This window comes from Rhea pennata, chromosome 11 (assembly GCF_028389875.1).
Source record: "Rhea pennata isolate bPtePen1 chromosome 11, bPtePen1.pri, whole genome shotgun sequence".
NCBI classification, from domain to species: domain Eukaryota; kingdom Metazoa; phylum Chordata; class Aves; order Rheiformes; family Rheidae; genus Rhea; species Rhea pennata.
Window position 1 is genome coordinate 12,037,214 of NC_084673.1, and position 26,538 is coordinate 12,063,751.

Here is a 26,538-nt window from a genome sequence, read left to right on the forward strand (position 1 = left end):
CCTTCCCTCTGCCGCCGAGGGGCAGGACCAGCGTCAACAGCCAGGTGCAAGGTGCTGTACGCGTCCCGTGAGCTCGCCCGCAGCACGGGGCAAGGCCAGGGACCCCAGGGAGGCTTCCTGCCTCCTTTTCCACGGGAAAGGGCCTTGCGGCAGCAGGGGGATTCGCGGGCTGCCCTGGGGCTGCCGTTGACATCACGGGGTGTTAACCCCAAAAGCGAGCGGTCTCCCATTTGCTCCTTGCACATGTGTTATTAGTAGCCAAACAATTCTCATTTCCAACAAACCACAGCTCTGGTGTACAGTGGAGGCCTGAGGGATTCCAGTAATTTGCAAATTTAGGAAGTATTTGGCAATTAGTTTAAGCTAGAGGAAAAACAAACAAAACCACAATTCAAGAAAGAGCAGGAGCAATCAAAACCCCTTTTTTCAACTTGTTTTGAAATGAAATGTTTTGCTTAAAAATGCCAAAATGTTTCATCGATCTGTTTTCTAAATTAAATGCTTCAAGTTTTCTCTACTTCAGCAAACTATCGTTCATTTAAAACCTGACCTTCCTTAGACAAAAATGATAGAAAAAGAACCACTGTTTTGGTTTGAACAAAATACTGGAATTACAAGATGAATTTTTTTCATTTTTCCCTTTTCACTGTGAAGCCTGAAAAAAAAAAAAGATGTTATGATTCAATCTAAACCAAATTTAGTCCATTCTTCACTCTGTCCTGGTACAATTTCCATGTCTGCAATGCGTATTCCCTGGAGAGCTGGGTCTCGCCGTAGCCACAGCTCAGTGCTCGTTCTCTCAGAGTGAATGGTCAGAGCTGAAGTTTCAAGCAACACTTGGCCGGTTTTGTTTGTGCTGCTCAGCAGACCGCTCACAGCAAACCAGTACCTGGCCTGGGGCTGCTTTGCACAAGAAATAGTGACCAGTGGTGGTAAAGCTCCCATGGAAATTAAGATCCCTAAATAGCAAAAAGGCCAAAGGCAGATAGGTGGAGATGCTCCACCGGGGAGCGACAGCAGGCGGGAGCTAGAGGTGGGACCTGTGGGAGTAACCCGAGGTGCCCTAAGAGGCTGGGGACCGTGGGCTCACCCACCAGCGCTGAGCTCTTGGGACGCCAGTGGGAGACACAGCGTCGCGGAGGAGACCGAGTGCCTCGCACCTTCCCACCTGCCTGGAGCATCATCTGGCCCATGATCTCAAACTTACAGACTCCAGCACTGGGCAAGCTATGGAGGAGCTTTCGCACGCTTTATCCAACTTCCTGCTCCTTACTTTGATGGTGAAAATGTATGGAGGATTAAAGTGGAAAAATAATTAATTAAAAAAAAAAAGTCATTACAGAAAGCTAGCAAGCTGCGCATTTCCCAATACCACCAACAGAATTAGATGAGTTTGTTCCCTTTGTATAGATAAGTCCCATTAATTTTCTTGGCAGGAACTCTCATGTTAAAATAACAATGCAAATGTTTGCTTAGACTTTTCAACAGTGTTTTTGGACCCTTGGAAGCTTGGGCAAAAAAAAACCCCAGAAAATTCTCTCTTAATTTGAAACGCTGTACATGTTAATTTTTGCAAAGCTCAAATTTAGGGTTAAATTTGAAGTGACAGATTCTCCTCAAAGGAAGAGGCGGGGCAGAAGATAATATTTAGTAAAGAGAAGGGAAAGATCAGACAGTCAAAATGGATTTTTTTTTAAGCTTGCAGGGACATACTAAGCTCAATAATCAGATGAGAAAGGCAATGAGCAGCTATCAAAGCAACAGCCGTTTTAAGAGCTGTACTTATCTGAAAGAGACTTTCAGTTCTTGTGAAAACTGCCACCTTAACAGCTGTCCCAATTAAAGCCAGCCGGAAATTTCCCAATAAACCAACGTTTTGTCAGAAAATAATTCGCTGTGTCTGAAATGCTCCAAGTTGGCTGAACTTTTACTAAATATAAAAGAGGGGTTCCAACTGGGTCCGGTGCTCAGCTGGCAGGTTTGTACGAGGAGCCAAAGCGCTGACAAAAAAAGTCAATTTTGCTGAGCAGCTGCAGACTCCAGGAAGCGCCTAGTTCACATAATTTATATTTGAGATTGTTATTTTGGGGAAAGATGAAAAGGCAGCCGAGTTTCTTATAAACCTGAACTCCAGCCAGCCAAATTCCCTCGTGGCAGGGTCCCAAATGCCTGGCCCGTTTTAGGATCTGGTGGCTGGATCCTCCTAAAAGGAGGCGAAGCACCGAGAAGAGCTGCTGCTGGAAGAGCCAAGTCTGATAGGGAAGAGCGCCAGCAGCACTTGCACAGCACAAGGGGAGGTTTAAGGGCAAGAGGTGTCCTCCCTACCGTGTGTGTGTGTATTTTAATATAGTGAAAGTAATGACTACAACTATTAGCCATTTCAGCTACATCTTTGAGGACCAATGTGTTACCACAGGACATGCCAGTGGCTTTGTCCCAGCTGCGTAACTGAATGAGAAACTCATTAAGAGAAGGACAAAGTCAACAAGGCTTGGCCTAGGAGACCCCACACAAAGCTTTTCATGAGCATGGAGGAATTTTAGTTTGCAGTGAACATTAACATCAAAAAAATAGCCCTCAGCCGGGGCAGACCAGACTCTGCATGGCCTCCAAGTATGCACAGCGGCTCAGGTATTCCTTCTCTGCTCAGCTCCAGGGCCAGAGAGGTTCCAAGGAAAAAGGAAAAGAAGTTGTTAATGCTCAGTGGACTCCTGACCAATAGGGAAAAACCTTTCTGTGAATGGTGGTGATTAATCACTAGTGATAATTAACCTATAACAATATCCCAGCGCTCAGAAGTGAGCTGAGGCACACAACCCGTCATGTGCAGTGCTGAATGAAAACAGAATCCTTGCTCCAAAGGGATTCCTTTTTTAAAAATGCTTGGAAATGATCATTATGGACACACCTAGAGCTTTTCCCAAAGCATGTCCTCCCCTGGGAGAGCTTTCCTCAGCTCCTGCCATAGCTGTACCCTGTTATCATAGCACAGGACCTGCTTGTAGGCAGTGATTTCCCCCTCTGCGCTACCTGCTTTGTCTTGCAGAGGTGCTCTGGTGCCTGCCATGCCCTGCCACATGGAGCATGGCTGGCAGCAAACCACCATCCCGTCGTCTTGCAATTTGCTGGGCGGCTGGGTTGCTCCGGGGGGGATCAGTTCAGCTGTGCCAAGTCTTCTTACAAATGAGGACAAGGCGTTTTGTTAAGGCCCAGGCTGCCTGGCCAGTGCTGACCCTCTACGACCTGTGTCTCCTTGTAACGGCTCTTGCTAACCCCATGCTGTGCCAAGGCAGTGCCAACAGGGCTCATGACATTGCTGTTCATCATGTAGTCACTTACAGCAACAGAAATTTAGGGGTAGGGGCTTGAAATGATCCCTCTTTGGTCCGTTAAACAGATACTAAGTGCTTCTTGGAGTTACTCTACTAGAGTTAACATCCTCTCTGAAGCTAGGAAAAAAACAAAAAAGCTGAACGCATCTACCACCTCCATTTCATCTAGCAAGCTGTGAGATCCCACCCCTTTCACTGCCTATCCCTGCTGACAGTCATGCTTCCTACAGAGCAAATGGGCTTGAAACTCTGCGATCAAAATCATTTGCATTGATTTCCATGACCTGGTTTCTCCACCCAGATTCTCCCTGTCGCCACAATCACGCTGCCCCTTTGGCCCTAGATCACCAGCATCCTGTGTAACTGGGGCTTTGCTGCATTCTTATCTGCTTCTAGTAGGTGGGGAAAAAAATCATGCTGGACCCCAGCATTTACATGCTTGTTTAGCAGAACATATGCAGAACTCTTTGCCTTGACCCAGTCTTAACACGGAGGCGGATGTTTCTGCGCACATCATTTCCCAGCCAGCGTTCCCAGGCACTCTGCTCCCTTGCGGGTCAGCCCTGTCTCCCATCCCCAGCATCTCTGTTTCCTGTGTACTGCCTCCCAGAGCAGTCTCCTGCTCCTGCCTTGTGACCAGCCTGCCCCAGGAAAATCTCTCCAACACTAAATTTAGCCCTAAGCAGATTTTGCTGTAGAACCAACTACCCTGGTGGGTAGCTGCTGGTGTCCCCAGCAAGGTCACTCCCTAAAGGGTTGATGGTGCTTTCTGTCCTGCTCAGAAAAGGACCAAAACAGACTCTACCACTGTTAGAGAAAAGAGGGTCTCAGAAACAGCCAGAAGGAGCACTAGTACAGCAGTATATCTGTGCTAGACACATTTGACTTTTATTTTCTCAGAGAAATTGTTTCTATTTCTGACAAAAGGCCTTTTTGAGGTATGAAACTTCTCCCACATCAGTGCTTTGCATAAACTGTTTTGCTGTAATTATTTTATTCATTGCATATATTTTACACTGTTAGCATAAACTAGTTTTTTTTCCTCAGGAGAATGAGGATCAGCGCTTCGCTAACAGGTAGGACATCCCGTAAGCCAGATCTTCAGCTGGTCACCTCCGATATCACTGGAGAGGTTTCGGAGGTGCCAGGCCACAAAGAAAGGGGCTACACAAACTTTGCCTACTGCTAACAGCACATCAGCTTGGCACAACTTCTCCAAACAGGACAGAACTGTGCAACAGAGCAAGAAAAGGGGCTCACTAGCACAAATATCACCTTTAGCCTTGCAGGAGCAGAGTATAAATGGGATGTGAAACATCACATAGAGGCACCTTGAGTTACAGCCCCCCGCCGGGGGGAGTTGCAAGGGTGAACAGCATCACACCGGCTTGCTCCTGAAGAGCCTATGGCCCCAAAGTGCACAGAGAAGACAACCAGCTCCCTCCTCGTAAGAATTAAAGGGCGATGAGTCCATTCATTACATTATCACAGCCTTATTTTTTCTCTGGGCCTGAGTTGTCAGGGCTGATAGCGGCATAGTTTGTTTCACACCAAATGTGCAGTGATAGGTCAGGGAAACAAGTGAAAATGCCACCTCTGCAGGGGAATTAGATCATTAAAATGTCACAGTAGTATCTCGGGAAGCCAACCTGAGATTTCAGCTGCAGCTTCTTTCTCCCTTTGCTAGGGAATGTAAATCTGCCAAGTGAGCTCAGTTAATTTTTTTTTTTTTTTAAAATCACCATTGTTTCACCCAGCTCTGCCAACAAGAGAATCATGATCTCATTTTCAATTGCCACAAAGTGTGATTTGGGGGGGAATAAAGTCTCTTCTCCAAGCCTGGGCTAGAGGATAAAGGGTTGTGCACTGGGGAGAATAACACAGAAGGGATGCAGTTCCACCTGCCATCACATCTAATGAAGATTAAATTTAGAGCAATGCTGCAATAGGATTCTTCACTTTTCAGGCTTTTCATCTGCACTGCACTTTTTTTTCGAATGATTTGCCTCTGTATTGCTCTCCATCTAAATACACATGAGTTTGTTAGACCTTCCTCCCATCACGAGGAGAAACATCATGCATTGAAAAACATCATGGTCTAGGGCCATTTGCAGCTCTGAGGCTGACTTGCAAGGAACCTGCAGGAGATATCTTGGTGCCTGCATAATGGAAGAAACAACCCTCATCTTTACCACTTGCCTTAAGCACTGAGGAACACCAGGTTCTTATTGCCGGAAATTTCCTGTCCAAACACGTGGGAAAGATGCCCAATGACAGGACATTTTAGAAGAGGCCACGGAGAGTCAGACCAAAGATAGCCCAGGGTGCCACCTCCCACAGCAGCCCAGAGGTGCTAAGGAAAGGGGGCAGGTATAAGGGCTGTTCCTCCGTTCCTAGAGGACTTCCACATTTCAGTAGGCTGTCTCTAAGTCACAATTGTCCTGCTCTCACCCTGCTTTTCCAGGCTCTCAGTCCTCTCTCCCCCCTTGGCAGAGCTGGGAATTGCTTTCCCCCAGCTCAGATCCCTCAACATGGCATGGGGGATGGAGGAGCTGAGTACAGCACCTGTGTGGCAGTCCCAGGGCTGCAACTTGGATTTTGACTGCTGCCAGGCCACCTTGGCTAGCTGGCTGGTTGCAAGACAGGTGAGGGCAGCAGTTGCCAGCACTCTGGGCTTGTTTTCCCCCGTATTTCCCTCTTTTGCTTCCTCTCTGGTTGCTGCTCCTCAGCCAACTCAAATCTTGCCCAAACTTGAGCTCTCAAACCCTCAAAATGGTGACCCCTCCACTCTTCCCCCTTGCTGTACCTCAGTGCCTAACTGTCCTAATAGTTTTTCCAAAGACTTCATTCACCTTCTACCGCAATTCAGGTCTTTGTTCCATGCTACGGTGCAGAGGGAATAAAGCAGCTCGAGGACAATGAAAATCAGACACTGAAGGGCAGACAACGCCTTCCCTTTGACCACGGACACAAAGAAAACCACAGCTACCTAGATTTTTGTTTGTCAACACCAATCTGGTCCAGGCAAGATAATAACCACAAATGTACAGGGCTGGGGTACAAAGAATAGGAAGGGAGTGCTATTGTGGCTACCTGAATGGTGTGACTGCTGGCAGAGCAAAGCCTTTTGTCCACTGCTTTTTTTTTTTTTTTTTTAATCTTTTTTTCTCGCCTTGCAGATTATTTTATTGGTTGCCTTTTGCACTCCCCTCTTTCCAAGCATCTTATTACTTAGTTTGGAGGATATTTCAAGAAGTTTGGGGGTGGTCAGAAGAACATAATTCAAAGCCAAGGTTTTCTTGGAAACAACACATATTTCTAAGGGGGCATTAACTCCATGGAGGTGGGTGGCATCAGTTTAATTCAGTTCTAGCAATTTTTTTTTAACTCTTTGCCTGGTACTTTTGATAAGTGATTTTCAGCCTGCTATCTACAGATCAATCATTTGGTTCATTTATCTGCAAGGTGATCTTTGTGCTGTGGGATCAGCCAGCAAAGCCCCAGCTAGTCCTTTCCTGTCCTTGATTGGTTGATGGGATGATTTTCAATCAGGATAATCACAGTAAGCAAATAAATGAAATATTGCAAAAAAAAAAAATCAGATAAATATTTATGCTAAAATTCACCATTGCTTTTATTTGCAAAATATTCATGCTTCAGAGGGGCTGTGATTATTTTAAGCTTCTGACTAGCTCTAGCCCTTAACAAAGGAAATAAAGTAGGAAGATTTGGAGATGTGCCATATAAACAGGTTCAAGGCAGGGAAACACCTTAAAAGCCAGAATATACTCACATCTGGAGCTTTGATTCTCCCGTCTTCCCCCTGGCATTTACAAAGAGAAGGGGAGAGGGATTGCTTAACTTTGAAACTCAAAAATGGCCCTGGTGTCCACAAAGGTTTTAGAGAGTACTTGCAACACAGCAAGAGCCAGGGATTAGCTCTAAATCCATGTTTTGTCCCTGAAAAGCTGTCCTGATAACTAATAAAGCAAGCTCTGTGCTCTCAAGAAATATTTATCTACATCATTAAAGCTCCCTGCTATTGTCAGGCATGACTGGCAGTCAGCAGCCGGGAGCAAAACTGTAAAAGCCCTTCAGCTTGAGATTGAAGTGCCCCGCTGCATGGAGCGGGGGCGAAAAGAGGACTGGCATAGCTGGGGGGTGCCAAGGAGGACAGAAGTGCCTCATCAGAGCCACTGACAGCATCATTAGCAGCCCAAACCAGAATAGCAAGAGAGCAGAGATCAGGGCAGAGGTCCACTGTGGAGCTGTGGAGAGAGGCTCGGGGATGGCATCCCCATGCGCCACCGCTGCCCCATGTAGCTCTGGCCAGCCCCTCACTTACGTAAGCCTCATTTACCTCCGATACTGCAAACAGCAGAAAGAGCTGCAGCATGACAGTGCTCATTCAATTGGCTTCTGGAAAAAGCACCACCTCGCAAAACAGGCTCTGCTCTTCTTCCATAGCTCCTTCTAGGAGATGGAGAGCACTAACATGGAACAGGCCGTGTTTCTCTGTACTGTGAGATAGCAAGGAGAGGCAAGACCTCAGAGGAAAGGCTACTGCTGACTTCCACCAAAATTCAGGGTTGCCCATGCTGATGCAAATCCGTTTCTGGAAATGCTGCCCCAGGACACAAAAAACCAGTACTCTTCTGCGCTCCAGTGGGAGCACTGCACCGTCCACTCACAACTTGGATACTCTGTTTGGAGAAAACCACAGCCAAAGGGACTCCAGGAAGCCCGAATATGAAGTCGAGTCAAGCACCAAACCTCCAGTTCAATAACACCTAACAGGTATTGATTGCATTAACCCTGCCTCTGTGGGCACTGGCCACCCACATGCCATGCTGCAGCTCCCCAGCCCTTGGCCTTCGCTCAGGCATGGCTTTACTCAGAGTTGGGAGGAAAGGAAGCGCTGCTCCTCCACCCACCTTGCTTGGACTGGTCTGTCCATGCCAGATTGCATCCCATGGCCATGGCCATGCAGACCCCCTACCTCCCTGAGCCCAGCTAGCCCCCAGGCAGCAACTTCCAGCTAGGAGGAAGTCAGATGGAAATAGAGTGCTTTAAGCCCAAGTGTATAAATGCACGAGAAACAGGGAGAGAATGCACAGAGATCAAGGGCTCACCTCCTCTAATGCAAGTACCAGAGGACATCCAGTGATGGGGAAAAACATAGCTCAGAAGGCTAAAGGAAGTAGTTCCTCACGCAGTAATTTAGTTGGGTAACTCCTTTCTGCAGGATGTTATGGACACAAAGTTTGTATGAGTTCAAGGAGCAGCTGGACAAGATCACAGAACAACAACAAAAAAATCCACTTAGAGGTATTAAATATAAGGATGTGGCTTTTACTGGCAAGTCTGAGCCACAGATTGTTGGAGGTGGAGAAAGTACCCTGGGGAAGTACTGCAAGATGCTTCCTATAGTCTTACACTATGTCTTTCTCAGGCATCTGCTGTTTGGCTGCTCTCAGAGACAGAGCATCATTTAGACAAGCCCCTTTAGGCTCTCCTGGTGTAAATGTTCTTCTGTACCTGCAGACCGTAAGTCCAGGAAATGTTTCACCAAAGCTGGGTTAATTTTAGGAATACCTGCCTTCCCCATGCTCTGAGCATGGTGAAACAACTTTTCAGCAAATGATTTATTTGCTTTAAATAAATGCAATTTCCAGGCATCCAAAGTGATGTGAAAATTCAGGTCAAATTCCCTGAATAGCTTTTGCCACCAAAAAAAAGCAGCACACACTCTGAAGGGTTGAGCAAATCACATGGAGAAGGGTTGGAGTCCTTCTGAAATGCTTTCCCCCCCCCCCTTTTTTTTTTTTTTTTTGCTATTTCCAAAACGTTTCTATTTCAGGCACTGCTTTTATATTCACTAGTGATATGCTCCCTGCAGGCAGGAGAATCAAAGACCTGACTCACTGCCTGCACCAGGCTTGCGCCCCACAAGCTCCCTCACCAGCACCATGCTTCATGCTGCTGTGGTAACCTGTTCTCTCCTTGTTGGGGCCAGCACAGTGGCAGGAGCCACTTCCAATACCCATGGGGCCAGAGTGGGTCCCAAAAGGGGCACCAGCAGACCCCTGCTCTGTCCCTGTCCCCATGCCAGCCTCTGTTCTCACCAGCTTTTGCTGGCTGGTAGCATTTACATTTTGTAGCATGCCTTTGGCTTTCATCCAGCTTTCACTTTAAAGTGAGGACAGTATTACATAACTTTCTACTGGTTTCTCCAAACTTGGAATCTCCATTCAGAAACCCAAGGATTTCCAGTTGGAAATGTCTCCTGACAATCCCAGTTCAAACTCATATCCCTTTACTGGGCAAGTACCACCCAGGCTCGACTTTCACAGAAGCCATGTCTGTGCATGATCAGACTACTCAGCTCCCCAAATTAGCGTGCAGATATCCAGCCCTGAGTGAGCCCTCTGGAGCGTTTTGGCTAATGGAATATACAGAGACTCAAATTCTGGGAAGAGATGGGTCCTTCAACCCAGACTAGGCACAGCACAGCATGTTGTGGGGGATACATTTGGAAGGTACTGAAGGTTGCTCTTACCAGACCCATTTGCCCCATTTCCATCCCGAGCCTGGCACTCCAGCAGCCCCCTCCCCTGGGCCAGCCACGGAGGTTGCCAGCTCTGCCCCACGGGGAAAGGGGCTCGTCTCGCCAGGGCCCTATTTGGGGAACAAGGCAGCAGTAACACAGCCTGATTGCAATTAACTCCCCTTATTTCACAGAGTGCTTCACAAAACCTTAGTTTCTTAAGTATTTTCTCCAATGAAATTCCATTCTGCTTTCTCCAGGCAGTAAATGAATCTTGTTTACAAAGTATTTCAAGAAGACTTCAGATTTTGTTTACTGAAAATTGTCCTTAGACTTCCCAGGCATTTGAAACCATGCTGAAATACAGCAATTTCAAGCACTTACCTGTCTCCTTCCCACAAGTCTCCAAATCAAAGGTTACCATGACAACAAAGCCCACTCTCTGGTCAGCAGGATGAAGTGGGTTTTAGTGATGTCACTATTAGCCAGGTCCCAACAAAATCATGCAATCGAGCTCCCCAGTTAACAGGACTGCTAAAAGCCCAAACAAGCAGCACAATTACACTGCAAACTTAGCAAAGGGAAAAGAAACGTCACCCAAATCCCAATCACTAGTTCTTTAGAAAAACATACCAAAAAGGCTGAGTTTATTCTAAACACCCCTGCAGGGAGCACCCACCCCAGGGCAGTCCGCAGGGCTGCAACCTTCCCCCAAAACCAGCACCCTACAAACCAGGGGTTGCCTGGAGGAGGCCCTTTATAAGTGTGGCCAGGTGACCCCAATCCTGTCCTCCCAGCAGCCCAGGCAGAGGAATAAGATCCTTGACTGAGGCCATCTGTGGCTTGAGGGTTCACGCTTGAAAATGAGGGTTTTCTAGCAGCAGTTGTTTTTCAGAGGAGACAGAGGGCTCAGTGCTCTATTCCTATAGATGGTCATTCAGGTTTAATAAACCCTTATCAGCCCTATCTCACTGCCCCTCATAATTTAAGCTGGGTTTAATAAGGCAGTGTGAAGGCAAAGGCTATAGCTTTGCAGTCATACTGGGGATTACAGCCTGGTGCAGGTGTCTAATGGATTCACAACAGCAAAGAGAAATTAAGAGGAGCCCAGACATCCTCCCTCAAATGCAGGGGGTGGGCCAGTGAGTTAAGGTCATTTTCAGCACTGGCTTGGGCTTGTGTGTAACAGGGCTGGGTTAGAACTGGAGATTTACTGGTCTCAGGCTTCTGTGCAAAAGTACAACCTGCATGTGCTGAAAAATTGCACAGCTATTTTCAGTGGGGTTTCTGCCCATATGATACACATTTTTATTGCTTTTTAAATCCTAACCACTGCATGCTTTCCATTCTTTCTGTAAATAAAGTCAGGAATGTTATTTTGTCTCCCATTCTCTCCCCTTTTTCATAAAAGACTAAGAAGTACCTTTCCCCTTACAAGCAACTTGCCTTGCTGCGTGCAAGCTAGGAACCTTGTCTCTGATTTCTTTGTTAATGAAGCTAGCCTAGGCCAGTCCTTCCCAAGCCTCAACCTGGAGTTTGTAGCATCAGATCCAAAGAAGAGTGTGCAGGCTTGAGAGCTTAGCTTCTTTTCTCCAGCTGTACTATCAGTGTAATAAAAAAATATTGCCTCTTCCAGCTAGCTTTGCCTCACTTATGTTCTTTGACTATCATGGCCGCAATACTGCCTCTACTGAAACTGCTGCTGTCAATTCCTAGATTGCTATTTATCAGGGATCCCAAAGTGCTTTTAGAGAACACCTAATACTCAGCTAGCTTTTACATGCCTCCCCTTCCAAAGAAATGCACTTAGGGTTGTTCACCACACGCACTGGCTCTGCTGTCACGTTCTTGGAGCCAAAGGATTGGGGGTAGGGGAGCTTTCCTGTGGCTGAAACCCACCTCGTGGCTTCACACTAGTCACTTGATCCTCACTTGAGATCATGTCTTTGGGATCCCTGGGAGCTGGAAGAACCTGCACCAGGAGGCAACCCCTTCTCCTGGTGGCTCTGGCTGCTGTTAATGCACACCTGTACTCCAGATGTGAAAAGGGATGAAGGGGAGGGACAGAAGAAAAGTCACAGCCACTTTTCTGTCACCTCCAGTCTCAGTGAACACATGCTCCTGGTGGAGAAGCCTGGGATCTCCCTGTGCTCTTGCTAGCATGTGAAATCCTGAGGAAATTAAGGGAGAAGGGAACCCAACAAGCCCCAAATCCATTGAGTGAGGCTATTCTCCATGGAGCTGGGTGCCTGCAAAGCCTTGAGTCATCTTCATGCTGCTGATGGATAAGCTAAGTCAGGAGAAATCAGGCTTGGCAGAAAAAGCATCATTTGTTCATGGGCAGCTAGTGCAGAGGTGGGCCCGGGCCGAGCCTCGTGGGCAGGGCTGATGCAGCACAAGACCGCTTGGCTTGCAGGGAGTGGGGACCAGAGCGGCAGTTGGGCTTGCTGCAGTGGTTTCAGATCTTACTGTCCTGGGCATGAGCCTGTGCTTGCAGTCTCAGCCCAGGTCACTCACCTGCCGCACGATGGGTGGGTTTGAACGAGTGGTTTCTGCAGTGACAGAAAGGCCCTCAGCACAGCCTTTCCTCTAGGACTTTGTCACCTCTTTTTAGGAGTTTTCTGGTTGCCAGCTGAAGGGAATAAACTCAGTTTTAACCTGTGACGCACCCATTATTTCTTGTCTCTTTTTCCACTGCCTACCTGTCCAGCTCTGAGTGTTCCCATCAACTTAGCCTGCAAACTTTTGGGGGCTGAGGCTGTGATATTTCACTTAAATGCTCTGGAGTGACCTCTCCTCTCCACCCTGTCCCTTACAGCATGGAATCTTAGCTTTGTCACCCATGTGGACACATGCCCAAGGGCACCAAAGAGGCCTGGCCTGGGGCAGGGGCAGCAGACAATACCAGTGCCCCAGGTCCCTGAGCTCCTGCTTTGGCTTGTGGGGCTGTGCTAGCCCCGAGCCCACATGGCACCCGGCACAGGGGCACATCCACCTGCTCCCAAACCCCGTGCACCCTGAGAGCTGTGCACCAGTGATTCCCCCTCGGAGCACTGCTGCAGTATAAGCACTTATTAATAAAACCTGGTTATTGCTTTCCTGAGATACCTGTCAGGCTGAGTGCTAAGTGCCAGGGTAATACATGCTAGCTGTGCTATGCTTCCTCTTCATGAGTTCTCCTGGCTCTGCCTGTTTTCATTAGCATTTCTTTCCTGTGGACACTGCAATTACACTCCGTTCCTCTTCAGGGCCCTTGTTCCAGGTTCAAACAGAGTAGTGATAACGCAGGGAAGCTTTATACCTTGCTATTTATTTTTGTATTCTGAGTCAGGAAGAGCTTCTCAGGATAGGCTCAGTCCTGCATGGTTTTGATGGAGGAAGGCTTTGGAATAGGGGGAAAGGAGTGAAAACTTCTGGTTCTGACTTTTATCGTATAAAACATGGTAGGTTCCTCTCTTGGGTGCTCTTGCTGAGGTCACAAACCCTGCTTCTTTCTCAAAAAGACGTAAGTATGCAGCCTGTAACTCTAAGACCTGCAATAACTATCCATCTGCCACAGCAGCTGTGAGCCCCAGCACTCCCAAGCCTCTTCTGTCATCCGAATCTCTGAGTAAGAATGAGGATTCAGCTGAATACAGCAAATTCAAATGTGTAACTTTTCTGTTCAAGGTTGCAATATGTTTGGAGATATTGTCCTGCCAGCCAGTCCCTAGTGCAGCATCCAGATGGTGTTCATGGAATCCCAGGAAGGAGGGAGGGAGTTTTACTCCTTCTTCCGGAGTGAAAAACAACTGCTGATGCCCTGGAATTATTTCTTTCTCCTGCTATTTCCCAAAGGTAATTGAAAAAAAAAAAAAAATCCCTATTGAAAAGGTGGAATTTAGGTAAATCATAAACATTTATAGGAAATAATAGCCAAAAAGTATAGAAATACATCATAGAGTGGGACATGGGCAGTTTCAAACTTTCTGAAATAGGAAGAACTGCATCATTTCTTACAAATGATTTTTCTTCTGCTTTTGCATTTGCAGAGATTTACTCCACTCCAGATCCTTCTATCCAAGTAGGAAAAAAAAGTTCTTCATATCAGTGCTAACAGGGAGATGCAACTGAAGGGTCCAAAAGAAGCCCCAGCCCCTCGAACTTCTATGCTAGCAGACACCGCAATTACCTGGACATACATTGCTACTGGCTGAGCAACACAGCATGGCCAGTTACATGCCATTAAATCTGCCAAACCAGGATAGCCACAGTCAAAACTACCTACCACTATGACCTCTGGGCCTAGATCATGCCTGGAAGCTGTTTAGGAAGGTGTTAATTTTAGTGGACCAAAGTGATGCTAGAGGTCACTGTAACAGCTGGACAATACAGCAGGGTGGGTATAACTGCCCACAGCCTTTCCTTAGTTTGATTTACCACATAGTCAAAGACATTTGGGCTATGGGCCCAAACACCCTTCTCCCCACCCAACATCTCTTTAAGGCTGAGTGTGATTCAGCTGGAAAAGTGCATTTGGTGGTCTGACCTGCGAGATGGCCTGAGAGTAGGGGTAAGATCCATGGAGAAGAATTTCTATAAAGTGGTCCCAGTTGCCAGTCTCCAGATCCCAAAGTCTGATCATTGCATGAAAAGCAGGTCTTTCTAAAAGCAAATGTGAACGTAAGAAGAACCAGGCACCTTCCCCTTTGTACCTAGCACAATAGGCATAGGGCTTGGACAACCCAGCACCTTCAGTCAAAGCCTGTTCTCATTGCCCCTAGAATAGCAGAAAGCTCAGAAAGCAGAAAGTTCATGTATGTGAATAAACACTGAAGAGCAAAGTCTAACCATGGGCCACATGCTGAGGAAGAGTGGACCCATCAGGCTTGCTGTCCTTTAAGATAAGCTTCCATGACCACCTGTCCAACCAACACCTTCCTATCTCAGAGCTGGTCCCAAACTCCCTAGACCAGCTGCCTTGTGCCCTCCCCTCCCCTGTCATTTTTTTTTTTGGGGGGGGGGGAAAGCATTTTAAACATGATATGATGTAAGTAATGGAATAGTTTCAAGCTCTCTTATTTTCTCCTGGAATATTTTTTCTTTTCCACAGGTAGCTTGTTTGCTCATCAGTGGGACAAACTCCAGTTGCACAGGTAGCCTGAAGCCCAGAGGACTGGTTCTCCTGGATCCCCATCGCTCTGTGTAACAATGTCCTTTGGCTTTGAATATAAGACCCTGGAAAAAATAATGGCGCAGAGTTTTTTTAAAATATGAATTTTTATTTGTTTTGATCAGAGTTCAAGAGAGTGGGTAGAGTGGAAAAGCGGAGTGATTTAGTTCAGTGAAGAAGTCTAATCCCGCCTTATGTGTTAGACCAGGAGGTTAACAGGTGGTCAGAAAAGTCCTCCTTGTCCACTCAGCTTGTTCAGCTCATTCATATAATTCTTGGTTCTGATGTTTTCTAATCTCTCTTCAAAACTTCACTGTAATTTTTGAGACTTTTTTCTTGCTTTAACTTACTGAAAATGCTAAAAGCTGAAAAAAATTGCAGGACTTAAAATCCTGCCAATTAGAATGGGCATTTTTTTCCAGCAGAAGTTGAAAAATACGATTCAAAAATACAAACAGGCATTGAACATTGCACCAAAAAGCATTTGAAACACTAACCTCAGAGAGAGAGAGGGAGGAAAAAAAGAGAAATAGAGAGAAAGGTCACAGTTTCCATGAGAAATCCTTAAGAAAGTGGCTAACAGCTAGTCAATAGATAAGATAAAGTCAACAAAAATTAGAAAATGCAGTTTTCTCTAGTTGTTAATTATTTACAGGTGTAGTAACAGGATTGTCATGCATTAAACTGCTGCCGGCTAGATCTTTCTCATAGCGGAGTGAAGAGAATCCCACAAGATGGAGAAGAAAACAGATAACACGGGCGGAGATTCAGCCTGAGGCAGTGGAATGAGCATGTTCTGTGGCATTTTGTTGCAGTGTGTTCTCCACGATGGCCTGCCCTAGGGTTTGTTCAAGCAACTTTCCCAGCATGGGACACCACGGCTGCAGCTAAAGAAATGGCTGGCGCCATCATCTTCAGATTAGATATTTGCCTGCAGATATCCTAGAGCCAGTCAACTGGGAGAGTCTAATTGCTGTAAGAATATGTGGGCCACTCTATGAGATGGCCTGGATGAGATTTGGAGGGTTCAGACTCTCTCTTGTGCCTGCAGAGAGGAATCCTTCAACTCAGAACCTGGCTAAGGGGATGTGGCAATGACTCAGGTTTCAGAACTCTATTACTACTTTTCAGTGGTTACAAAACCAAATTATGCAATATATAACCATCAGTTGCCTGAAAGATTGCCTTTACAGTTGCTGGGTCCCCTGCAAACAGAGAGGAGGAACTGACAGACACTTAAGAGGAAACAGAGTGCTGCCAGCAGCATAGAATGAGCCAATGGACTCTTCAAGTTGACAGGACCTTCAAGAAGCAACAAAGAGCCAAGAGCCTTTGAAGACAGTGGGAGCATCCTGGCTCACTTCAGCAAAGCTGGGACCAGGATTCCCTCTCTAGGCAGATGGGATACTTAAAGCTGTGCACAGAAGAGATCTGCACGGGTTGGGGCTGGGACAGTGGGGCACAGAAAAGTGCGTTCGGAAAAAATGTATTTTGGCCTAGAGCCACCTGAATAAAAAAACAGCATAACCCAGGTTGTGGTGATAAAGCTTACAGGTCAAATGTCACAACCAATCTAAGCCTAAAGATCTCTGCTTTGTGAAGCAGCACAGACTCTTATGGTGGGCAGAGGCACATGCAGAGCTCGAAGAGAGTCCGCCTCACTCACTTGTGGCTGGTGATGTTCTTTGCTCTCATGTGTGGGACACCGTGAGGCACAGGAGGTGATTGCTGTCAAATACAACAGCCTTCCTCCAGCAGAAAATGTGGGAACACAGAAGCTATGAGTGCAGGTGCAGTGCCACTGTCCAACCATTTCCCCTAAGATGGGGGAAGACAAAGCGGAGGCTATGGGAGCAGAGCTGGGTGCCATTGGTAGGGGACTGCATACTGCTGACTGACCGTGGCTCACATCATAGACTACTCAGCGTGGCTGTGCAGGTGCAGACATCTAGCTTTGGCACTGCTTGCACTGAAATGAGATCAGGTCCAGGAGATGTCAGCAAAAGCCTATGCTTTTATTGACCCTTCTCATAATTAGTGCATCAGTTTGTATCTGATTTATTTCTGTAACCAAGAGCTGGCACAGATTAGAGGGATGACCAGTGCACAGCTGTGCACAGCTGGCATCAGTGTGCCATTCAGTGGCACAGAGGCACCACTGGGCCAAGAGAGTTGTTTCCTGCACTTATCCTGATCCTCCACACAGCCTGCAAAACCCCTTCTGCCTCCTCATGGAGCAGCCAGAGGTCCTTGGGTCCATGCAGCTGTAAAGGTACCATCAACTCATCCAGAACAATGCTGGAAGAGGTCCTTCAAGGTCCCCCATCCTTTTCCATAGCAACCTCCCATCCTACCTCTCTCCTTCCTCAAACCCTGGGGGTTTCAAGGTTCACTCGTCTTGAGGGCCTCAAGAAGTGGTGTCACAGACCGCTATCTGGAGTGAGGTCAGGGTCTTTCAAGGGGTGGTGTGGGCTGTTATTGAAGAAGAGAAACAATGAACAAATAAGTGGGTGAATCTGGATGTAACAAATGCATGCTAAATGGAGAGGGAGAGAATGGGTGCAGGAACAAATAGGAGTTAAACTGAGGAACAGAAAAGGACGAAGGAGAGAAGACCTAGGGTTTGAAAGAGGCTGTGGGGACAAAGCATACTGTTCTTGGAGCAGAGCAGATTTTAGAAATCACCAGCCCTTGCAGCTAGACCAGCAGAAACAGCCCACGAACCCACAGATCAGAGATGCGGTTCAGAGCTGGCCCAGCCGCAGTGCGAGAGCGATTGCTTTGGGGTGCCGGGGGGTCGGCAGGCTGCTGCCACACAGCTGCTTGGGCTGCTCCTGTCTTGCTGTCTGCCTGATCTGGGTGTTGCCCATTCCTGGACAACTTTGCAGTCAGCAATTGTAGTATTACATGCTGCTCCCGGTGTACATGGGAGGAAAAGTGTGCTGCTGGGTTGGGAGCAGCCCCTCTCCACAGGATCCAGGTGCTGCCCAGGCACTCCAGTGACTGACTGGCCGTGAAGCCATGTACAGAGGAAACGCACCGGCTTGTAAGCATAGCTACCACCATCACGTCACATCTGGATGAGCCATACCAGGAGGAACTGTGGCCAAAGAAATGGTGCCAGCATTTCCCTTTTGCTGCTCTCTGTGCGCAGAAGAGCCCAAGTGTGAGCCCTGGCCCTAGCTGTGGTGCTTCTCCAGCAACATGGAAGCTGAAACAGATCTAGTGAGGTGCTCCATTCCCTCCTATAAAGGACAGAGGGTGGAGACTCAGCCTGCCATTGCGGGCAAAAAGTCCTTTGCAATGCTCAGCTGCACACAAGGGCTAGCTGCTTATGGCATTCATGGCATTCAAAAGTCATACTGCCTCCCAGGGAACATCCTAGTGTCCAGGGTGGGGACAAACGGGCAGTGTCAGGAGAAGCTATGATATGTGCCACTACATTTCCTAAGAACTGCTTGGTAGCACTGCCAGCAGTGACTTTAGTCCTGGGTAGCAAGCCACCGTCAGGTACCACCATACCTCTTCTCCCTTGCTCCTTCGCTGCCAATGGCCCCCAAAGCAGTTTGAAGGCCAGCTCAGAGGGAGAGCAGCAGCTGAGAAGGAGACACCTCTTTCCAGAAGATTTAGCAAGGAGAATGAAAGGCAAGTAGAACAATTAAAAGTGACCATTTTCTCTTCTTAAGAGAAAACAGCTTGACTTTTCAGATATAAAAGGTTTTGTGAGCATAAACACACACACACACACACACACACACACACACATATATTAAAAAAACCCTTGGCTGACTGAACAATGACAAGGTCAAATAGTAAATATTTATCCCTTGAAGCCATCAAACTCATCTGTGCAATGGCCTCTTGCCAAAAATGCCTTCAGGAGCAGTTGAGCTTGATATGGAGAGAGGACTGGTGAATTGTTGCTGTTTCAGTTGTTTTCTCCTACGTTGGCATTAATAGAGCATTTACATTTGCATGAATAAGTCTCTCGCCTTGGCTGAGCTCTCCCCACCCCCAGCGACCACAAAGGACTGCTGCTGCTTCCCTCCTCTCCAGCCTGCAAAATACACACAGATATTTGGGGAAGGGGATAAAGTGTGGCCGCAGGCACACATAAAATTTGCAGAATTTGCTGCTGTGTGCCTTGGCAGTCTGGTCCCACAGCCCACAGTGGCCTCTCCCCCACTCCCCATGGGGCCCCACACACAGAGGCGGACGGCTAGCAAGCACCTGCCAGCCCTGCTCTGAGCCAGGCCTCTGAGAGCCACCCTCTCCCCTCACCTCTCCCGCTAATGACATCACCCAGCAAGCTGGCCAAATGCCACTGCCGTCTTAAGCAGCCACTCTCCTTTGAACACATTCCTTCCTTAAACAGTGCTGCATATTAATTGATTAAACTAGTCTATTCCATCAGCTGCCTTATGCACACCTAGTATTGCAAAGACGCTGTTTTTACAGCTCTGCCACCCTTTGCATAGTTCTGGCTTTCTACCTGTTCAGAAAGGAGGTGCATATCCCCTGGAAAGTGCCTTTATCAGTCCTTCCTCTCCTCAGCTCTCTCACCTTGGCCTGGGCTGCTCTAGGGGGCAAAGCTCCAGGTTTCTGAAGAATTCAGAAGAGGTTCTTAGCAGAATGGAGGGTCTTCCCACTTAAGATGATCTGGAGCAAGAGAAACAGCTTCCTGATATCTGATGCAGCCTTATAATCCTCCTCAGGGGACAGCCAAAAAGAATCTCAGGTGTAGACAACGCAGTCAAGACAGTAGATGAGAAATGAATGTCTCATGCATTCATAGGATGTGCTGCTTGCAGGAACAGACCGGTTCGAGCCTTTGTCTGCATGCCTGACTTATGTCTGTGAACAGCGGGTGTGGGGTCTGCTCTCACGGAGGAAGATCCTACAGCAAACAGAAGGGGACTCTCACCAGTGCCACAAAGCTGCTGGGGATCATGACTGGAGTGAGATGTTCTGGCCATGATATTTCTTTAAAAAGCTTGGTAGTGGCAAAGCTGGCTTTGCTCATGTTGAATGTGGTGTGTGGAGGAGAACTGGAAAACTCTGCCTGGGATGATGAAGCCCTGCTCTGTGATACTCAAGAAGCCTTTTCAGAGATGTTGCGTGGGGGTAGGGAGGGATAACTTAACGAATGCTTTAGAAGAAGGGGTGGCACTAAGGCACTGCTTCTCTCCTATCACCCCTAAGAAATACCACAACACCAACACGTTTCTTGCAGCCACCACATGCTGTCTTCCCTGCCTGCTAGGAAAGTTTCAGCTGAACTGTCGTCCACCTCCCCGGGAGCACAGAGCTCCCAAAAATAAAGCCCTCCATGCCACTGCTCTTGCCAGTCGCCTGTTTCAAAGGAGAGAAGAGGCAGGTTGCCAACGCCAGTATAGCCATTTGACATTTTCAGAAGGAAACAGTCCAACTTTTCCATTCAGCACTGTCTTCTGTTCCAGAGAATTACAATGCAACTTTGCTTTTGGACTGTGCTGTCTCAGGCAGTAGAAGTTAAAAGATAGGAGTGCAGACTGAATAGATCATTCTGATCACCCTCAAAGACTTCTAATTCTTTTCCAGGAGAATCTCACAAAGTCAGGGAGGCTTTGGGCCTTGTCAGAAGAAAAACAAACACTGGAGTATCAAGGTTCACGGGGAAATGAAATGCCCACTCTTTGCACAGCTGGCTCTCTCTGCCTTAGACTATCAACTCTTCTCAACACCTAGATCTATTCATATGTAGTACCAATAACAAAAATTGAGCCCTTAAATACTATAACAAGGCATAAGCAGCAGTAACTTATGCTAGGTTAGCTCTGACCTAGAGTTCCCTTAGAAAAAAAAGCCCATCAACAGCCTAGTGTTGTCTGGGAAGGAAATGTCACAATCTGAGCCTCTGTCAGATTAAAAAAAAAAAGAAAAAGAAAAAAAAAGAAAAAAAGAACATTATCTTCTCTGTGATTTCTTTCTACTGGCAGGAGATGTTAAACCATTTATTTATAACTATCTTCCCAAAATGCTTCCCTGTTTGGAAGCCACACTACAAATACTCTTTGGTTTGTTGCTTCTAACCAAAGGATGCCAGTATTTCTGCTTCCAGCTGGCAAAAAGGCTCAGAGCCTGTGCCAGGCTTTGGTTGGAATAGACTTGGCTTTCAAATAGTGCTAGCACAGATCCAGGAAGTGAGCCTTTTATCAGGCAGAGAGCAACATCGTCAGAGTCAGGGAGAGCAAAGAAGAGACAGCAGATGCGTATCACCAGTAAGCCAGGTAGGTGGTGTGCTATGGAAAGGAACAACTGTCCTGGAGCTTGAAAACACCAGGAGAAAAGGATGAATGTAAGAGACAGGAAATTCACTCTGATAGCTCTGAGTGAAACAGCAAAGATCACATATAGTTAGGGAGACCGCTCGAAAGCTGTCCTGGGAATATGTCCTGACACCTTGCAGAAAGACCCAGCCCCAGGGCTCTCCCAGCATCTCCACCAAGAGGCACCTAGCACCAGCCCTGCTCTGTCCCTGGCTGGGCAGCAGAGCAGTGCTGGGAGCGGGGCTTGCCTGGGCTGCTGGGGAGCAGCTGGGTAGACCTGCTAATTCGGGGGAGCTCCGTCGAGCAGGCATCAAAAGACACCAGCAGCAGGTACCGCTCGTGGCGGCAGGCATACACGTGGCGAGGCGACGCATGGCAGGACTTGGCCTCAAGTCAGAGGGGATTTTGAGGAATGGCCAGGCTAGCAGAGGAGACTGCCTCTGCCCCGAGGCCTGTGTAAGGATCGCATCTTTAAACCTGCATCTGATATAATTCTGTTAGTAAACACAATGTACTCTTTGTTACCATTTTATTGTGTTTGTTTTGCTTTTATAGGGTTTCTATTTCATTCACTTAGGCCTGAGTATTATAGTGACATGAATGTTTTATGAGATACACTTCATCTAGGTTATTTAAGAAAATGACATCCCAGTAGTTTCCAAAACGAACTGCCTCGTGCCCAGTAAGTGCAGCGGTTACTGCCTGGAGAGCCCTCGAAGCCAGACGGTGGCAGCCTTTGCTGCTGGAGGGGAACGGGGTGCTGGTGCACGGACTCAACATATGCACGGCCTCGGCACTGGGGAGCCGTGCTGGTTTCGATGGACAGCAGCAAGGGTGGCTGCAGCAGCAGCAGAGGCCAGTGCCTGGGGGGTCCTGGCACCCCAGGGTGAAAAAGCAACAGTGTGACCCCAAGTGGCTGCTTGCAGGCTTGCTGTTGGGGACCACACATCCTCCCTCTGCTTTTTGGACCTCTGTTGCCTGTGCTGCAGCGCGCAAGGCAGAGCTCCCCGGTCTCCCCTGCCATGCACAGGGGGTTGGTGAGCCCCTGCAGGAGCCACCAGTGAAAGGCACTGCAGAAATGTCATGGGCGGTTTGGGGTGCTGATGTGAGGGGAGGCAATGGGAAAATGGGGTGAAGTGCTCATCAGATGCAGCACGTAATTCACTATAGCAGGACACCGTGTCCCTGGGTCCAGGCACCAGTGAGGGAGGGAGGAAGGAGGCCAGACAGCCTGGATCTCCCCATCCCAGTGCTGCACCTGGAAGGGGCACGGCTAGTTCAAGTCCCAGCGATGTGGTGGCTGTGAAGGGAGAAAAAGCCTCTCTCCAAGGCACTGGAGGGCTTTTCTGGGAAGAGTTTGTGGGTTTAGACCTGGGTCTCATCTCAGTGGCTTTATGGGGTGGCACCTGCCTTACATAGCTCTTAGGGACAGCAGAATCACCCTCCTGGTTAAAAGAGCCCCTTCTCCTGTCATGACACAGCACAGAGAATGCTCATCTGCATCAGGTTCACTAGGCGCAGGCAAGTCTTTGGGGACTGCCCATCCCTCTCTCATCTCTTACTAGCAGCAGAGTGGCCCCTATGTTGCCCCTGCCCCTAGGCTGGAAAAAACCTGTCTTTCCTAGCCTGCACTAACATCACTGCTGCTCCAGGGATCCAGAGAAAAACGCTCTGTGAGCTGAACATCGCTGGGGCTGCACTCCTCCCTGCCATTGTGGCTAATCTCAGAGGTCAGGTACTTCACTGCCCACCTGCAACCAGTGAGATTAGTACCAAGGACTGCTGAGCTGCCAAAGAAAGGAAGATGAATGTGAAGGTTAAAGAGGGGATTACAACAGAGAAGAGATGCCAAGAAGGACAAGCAGATACAGCCAAAAGAAAGCAAACAACTACCCATAAGAACATGAGCTCTATGTCTTCCCGCCCTGACATTCAATGCATGCACCCTCACAGTTTATGTTCTCTCCTAGGCATTGGAAAGCTCCCATCTTGACTTCTGTCACTGACTGATCCTGAAAAAAATACATCTCTGGTAGAAATCACTATATCTTCTGACATAATTGCCCCAAGAGTCCAGAATGGCAGACAGACACAACCTTCCTTACCTGTTCTTGTTTGGAACAACAAGATGGAGGAAACCTGGAGCTAGGTTTGGTGAAGACAGAGAGGAGGAAGCCCTGTAGATGCCTACAAGACACTGCCACTATGCTCCACCCTTTTAAGGACTCCACAACACCTGAGAGTTGCTGAATTGCCTGCAGTGCGCACTCAGCTACATGCTGGCATGTGCAGCCCAGCTCCCTGAACACAGCCCAGCTCACCTGCAACCACTGCTGCCCCAGGAGTAAAACCTGGCCTAAAGTGCCAGATGCTGAAGACCAACCCAGCCAACATGCCGACTTTGGAGGCCTCCACATCCTTGAGCTTGAGTCACCAGAAGCAGCCACCATACTAGGGCAGTCCATTGCAGAAGAGGACGAGGGAGGCAAGTCACACCAGCAGGTCTCAGCAGAGTGTAGCGTGGAATGGGAATGGGTGGCATGCAGGCAGGTTGTATGGTACGAGGTGGAGGAGGAGAGATGGAAGCAAAGGGTGACCTGGACGGATGGGGGACATCAGACTCATGACGTTAGAGGCACAACTTGTTATGATCCTTGTTTTCCTTTCATCATCAGAGACAAAATAAAACGAAACTAAATGTATACGAGATCAAATTAAAATCACAGTTTTGTTTACATTAAAAAAGAACAATCTAATAGTAATAATAGTATCAAATGAACAATAATAATAAAACAAAACAGGAGAGAAGAAAGCCCTGGAGAATTCCTGCCTGGATGGTGCTCACTGATGGAAGGTTTCTGTGAACGGTTTTATTGTTTGGGGATCATTCCCTTGATTGCTGACTCCCGGTTTACATATGTGGCCCAGTAGACTAAGTTGAAAATGGCAAAGAGGACTGGAAAGACGATGCGAGACATCTTGTCTACCTTGCTGACGCTGTTGTATGTCTTCTTACTCTCCAGGAGCTTCTCCTCTATGCGGGGCATCTTGGGGGGTACGTTGGTGGCAGTAGCAGTGGCAGCAGCGCTCTTGGAGATGGTAGGCAGACCAGGGTCTTTAGCAATGTTGAGGGCATATGTGGTGCCAACGATGTTGTAGGTGTTATTGGTTTTCTTTGCTAATGCCACTGGCTCTTTTTTCTATGGAAGGTGGAAGAAAAAACATAAGAGATGAGGTAACTGCAGAACTGCGCTGAAAACATTTAATCTTCTGAGTTTACCTGACCGCCTGGATGAAAAGGTGGAGAAGAGTGCAAGAAGCAAAAGCTCAAGAAGCCATTGTGGAAGGGAAGGAAGATGAGGTGAGAAGATAGCCAAAACCTGTGACATTGCTGCCACATGTCGGCTGCAGGAGCAGAGGGATGTGGTGGTATCCTTAATTACACCAGCTAATCTATGCAAGCCTGGTAGGCAGCATGTAGCATAAAGAGGTCCTGGCCCAGCAAGTAGAAGCTAGCCACAGGTGAAGTAACTGAAGCCAATCAGCCTGATTTGAAGCCTCATTGTTACCCCTTAGATCAGACCAGCGGTATAAAAAGGTGTGTATTGCTGTATTTGAGCAGTAGCTGCCCAGAATGGGTGATTCCTTGACTGGCAGAGTGTATGCATATCATCTGCTAGTATATTGCCAGGCCAGTGTAAGTGAAAGTAGGCTTGAGATATACACGCTTCCTGGTCTCTCCCTCAACTGGACAAAGTGTTCTGTTGCATGTAAGATTCAGACATGGGGAGGTGATGCAGGCATATAGGCTTTAAAGAAGAATGAGACATAGCGTGGTCAGCCTGGAGGAAGAACTTGATTTTCTGCTTAGCCAGTCTGGGTTGCATGAGAGGGAGAGACATCACAGAGGATTATATATACATATATATATATATTTTTTTTTTGCAGGAGAAAGACAATAGCCTTAAGAATGTGGGTAACAACATCACAGTATTTTTGGGCCATGATATTATGAGGCAATATCTCACCCTCAGTGCCCTAAGTACCTCATATAGTCATACACAGTACAACATCACAACAACCAAAATGCCACTGGGTTTCTTTTGAGCATCTCGTGACCTAGCTAGGTAAGATACAGAACAGACTGAGGACACTTCCACTAGCTCTGGACTTCAGGATTGTTCAACATGGCATTTTAGGAAAGAGGGAAGGCCTTCATCCTTTGTATTTAACGGTTGCTTCAAATAAAGGGAGGTAATGCACACTTCCCACAGGGCTCTGGGGACAACCATACTGTCCATGGTAAAGGGAGAAGAGGTTGTACAGCAAATGGAAAAGATGTACTAGTTATGCATTAGACATGATGTATGGATGGAAGACAGAGGATGCTTAAGACAGATGATGCAGGTGTTAATGAAGATGAGTGGACAGGAAGACAGGAACTAGGAAGTCATAATAGATGTTGCTTCCACTTTGGCGATCTTTCTGATGTTGTCAGGAACTTGAGACCAGCTGCTATACTGTAGTATACAGCAGTACAGGTCTACTGAGAGAAGCCCATCAAATAATATCTATATGCAGACAACAGGCACCTTGCACATCCCTGCACCCAAGCTGTGTCCACTGCAATTACCTTACCAAGAGCCAAAGCTAAACTTGGCGATGATTCATGGTGGGAAACTAAAACCTAAACTCAGGAAAAGGTTAACTTTAGATCTATTTTCTATTCAAAAGCAACTGAAGCACAAGACAAGATTCAGCCAGGCATCTCCCAGGGCTGTTTTACATGGTTTTGCACGTATATGAATGTACAGGGTAAGAGCACTGCCAGCTCGCTGGAGATGTCTGACCCAGCCTAATCATTACTGGGTGCTGCAGGAGCCTGGCACTCTGACAGCAGTGGCAGCTCAGGGCAACCTCTGAGTGAGCCATGCTGCTGGCTGGGGCCTGGTCGAAGTTTGCAAGATGAAGTAAATCCCAGGGCATGTGCAGAGGGAACCACGTGCAAAGTGATGCTTCAGCCTGGAGAAGGGGAGAGTGGGCAGCCAGCAGGATCTGGCCATCCCACACCCTCACCCGGGAATTAGTTGCAGGAAGCATCTCTGGGTAACTCTGGGAGCTCGAGAGCCCAATTCATCCAGCCTGCCCGGCAAAGTTACTTCAGGGCTTTAATTTTCATGCTGCACTTCGATTTCAAAT

The 26,538-nt window shown here is 47.6% G+C and overlaps 1 protein-coding gene across 3 annotated transcripts in view; it reads right to left on the reverse strand.

Moving 5' to 3' along the window:
- Positions 1 to 20,992: 20,992 nt before the first annotated feature.
- The window catches only part of GABRA3 (gamma-aminobutyric acid type A receptor subunit alpha3), a 77,787-nt gene continuing 72,241 nt past the window's right edge, over positions 20,993 to 26,538 (reverse strand). For all 3 annotated transcript variants that reach the window (XM_062584529.1, XM_062584531.1, XM_062584530.1), the window contains one exon: positions 20,993 to 24,539. In XM_062584529.1, the coding sequence (XP_062440513.1) occupies positions 24,210 to 24,539 (330 nt within the window). In that variant the 3' untranslated portion in view covers positions 20,993 to 24,209. The remainder of the gene's footprint in view (positions 24,540 to 26,538) is intronic.